General features: G+C 53.9%; 1 protein-coding gene across 1 annotated transcript in view; it reads left to right on the forward strand.

The window, feature by feature from the left end:
- The first annotated feature begins 940 nt into the window (after positions 1 to 940).
- The window catches only part of LOC127943397 (nematocyst expressed protein 3-like), a 10349-nt gene continuing 8635 nt past the window's right edge, over positions 941 to 2654 (forward strand). The window contains exons 1-2 of the mRNA XM_052539869.1: positions 941 to 1799; positions 1830 to 2648. Coding sequence (XP_052395829.1) covers positions 1380 to 1799; positions 1830 to 2648 — 1239 coding nt within the window. The 5' untranslated portion in view covers positions 941 to 1379. The remainder of the gene's footprint in view (positions 1800 to 1829; positions 2649 to 2654) is intronic.

Raw genomic sequence — 2654 nt, forward strand, 5'->3', positions numbered from 1 at the left:
AGTTTGAAACCAGTGAAAATACTAGTGGCCTAAGACTTTTTGACAGTACTGCACACACACACACACACACACACACACACAGAGAGAGACAGAGAGAGAGAGAGAGAGAGAGAGAGATAACATAAACAATTTTTTGAGATTCTGGAGAGCCACAGTAGGGAGTATAACCACAACACTGGAGATGTAACTGCAAATGCTGATATTGTGTGACTGCTCTCCACTTCAAGCACAGATTTGGTGAATGGGGTTATGTGTGTTTTTACAAAGGCTTGGAAATTTCTCTTTTTGGCCATGGTATGTGAATCTCTCTCTTTCTCCAATGTCAGTGTGCTTTGGCAGCTCCCGGGGGGCAGAGAGACAGGCTTCATCTTCAGCATGTGTAAAGCTTGCTCAGTATGACTTCAGTGTGTGACTGTGATGGTGTCCTCTCACCTAAATGACCTCTTAAACAAATCCACCTCCCAACCTTCTTTGTAAGTCATTTTGCCGACTCACACTTGAGAATTTTGGTAATCTCATCCTCAGAATTCTCTTGGTTATGAAAGTAATTTCCATTCATTTTCTTTATAAGGATTTCAGAACATTATTCTAAAAACAAACAAACAGATAAACTGAAAGTATATCACACATTATATATGAGTTTTATTATAAAATATATATCATAAATATATATAATCTATATTATGTATAGTATACTTTGTGTATGTACTTCCCTTAACAGAAAGTGAAAGTCATGACATTTGCCAAGTATGGTAACCCATACTCAGAACTGGTGATCTGTATTTAATCCATCCATACACACAGCAGTGAGTAGGAAACACACACACACACACACACACACACACCATGAACACACACCCGAAACAATGTGCAGCTACTTTTTCAAGCACCCAGGGAGCAATTGGGGGTTCAGTGCTTTGCTCAAGGGCACTTCATGTCACGCTGCCAGTCTTTGTTTTCCTGGGTGTTCCCTAGTGAGCTCACTTCCCCTTAGGCACTTCACCATAGGCACTTTAATTCCGCTAGTCTGGTTGTGTCTTCACAGTAATTGCACTCCAATTAGAATCGCACAGGTGTTGACAATACTCTGTCATTAGTTTCCCTATATAGAGCTGTCTTTCTCTGTTGTCATCATGGAGTCCTTACCCTTTGTGTCTCATGCTCTCGTTCCCCGAGACTTCCTCTACCTTCTTGTTCTTCTGAGTTCCCCGTTTCATCCGGTTCCCTCTTTTGGTTTTTGTTTGTCTCTCATGACTGTTTATTTTGTAATTACCCTTCCGTTTAAATAAATCCCTTACCTGCACTTGGATCCATCCTCTCTTTGCGTTTCATCTAACCCTACCGTGACAGAAGGACTCCATCGTCAAGGATCCAGCGGTATGTCTGCTGCCATGTACTCATCAGCCAGCAAGCGTAATGGTTTTGAGGGCTCTCGCCTAGTGGTGTTCCGGGGGACCAGGGGAGGTCGCTCCGGAGCAAGCGGTCGAGAGGATGTCCGGCAGCGATCGCCACTGTGGCCTCCCATCGATCCGAGATTCGGATGGGGGCGGCCATTTCCCCAAGATGTCCCGAGAGGAGAGGGGAAATGCAGATCGGCTGAGCCAGCGCCGTGGTACCAGATGGCCGCCAGTCCTGTACAGCGGCACCAAATGGCCGCCAGCTCAGCGCCACAGCACAAGATGGCCGCCAGCTCAGTCCCACAGCACAAGATTGCTGCCAACTCAGCCCCACAGCACAAGATGGCCGCCAGCCTAGCGCCACAGCCTAAGATGGCCGCCAGCCTAGCGCCACAGCCCAAGGTGGCCGCCAGCCTAGCGCCACAACCCAAGATGGCCGCCAGCCTAGCGCCACAGCCCAAGATGGCCGCCAGCCTAGCGACACAGCCCAGGATGGCCGCCAGCCTAGCGCCACAGCCCAAGATGGCCGCCAGCCTAGCGCCACAGCCCAGGATGGCTGCCAGCCCAGCACCACAGCACAAGATGGCCGACTCAACGCCACCGACTCTCCATCGTAGAGGGCGGAGGAGGAGACAGGCAGCTACTGTTCCTCAGGACCCGGAGAACGTTCCCGAGCGGACCGCTGCCATCCATGAGGCCATTCCCGATGCGGTGCCCGCTGCTGTTTCGGAGGCGGTGGCTGAGGCTGTTCCCGATGCGGTGCCCGCTGCGGTTCTGGAGGCCGATGCGGTTCCCGTTGCTGTTCCGGAGGCCGAGGCGGTGGCCGAGGCCGTTCCCGATGCGATGCCCGCTACTGTTCCGGAGGCCGAGGCGGTGCCCGCTGCTGTTCCGGAGGCCGAGGCGGTGGCCGAGGCCGTTCCCGATGCGGTTCCCGTTGCTGTTCCGGAGGCCGGGGCGGTGGCCGAGGTCATTCCCGATGCGGTGCCCGCTGCTGCTCCGGAGGCCGAGGCTGTTCCCGAGGCGGTGCCCGATGCAGTTCCCGAGGCAGTGCCCGATGCAGTTCCCGAGGCGGTGCCCGATGCAGTTCCCGAGGCGGTGCCCGATGCAGTTCCCGAGGCGGTGCCCGATGCAGTTCCCGAGGCGGTGCCCGATGCAGTTCCCGAGGCGGTGCCCGATGCAGTTCCCGAGGCGGTGCCCGATGCAGTTCCCGAGGCGGTGCCCGATGCAGTTCCCGAGGCGGTGCCCGATGCAGTTCCC

Source organism: Carassius gibelio, chromosome A3 (assembly GCF_023724105.1).
Source record: "Carassius gibelio isolate Cgi1373 ecotype wild population from Czech Republic chromosome A3, carGib1.2-hapl.c, whole genome shotgun sequence".
Taxonomy (NCBI): Eukaryota; Metazoa; Chordata; class Actinopteri; order Cypriniformes; family Cyprinidae; genus Carassius; species Carassius gibelio.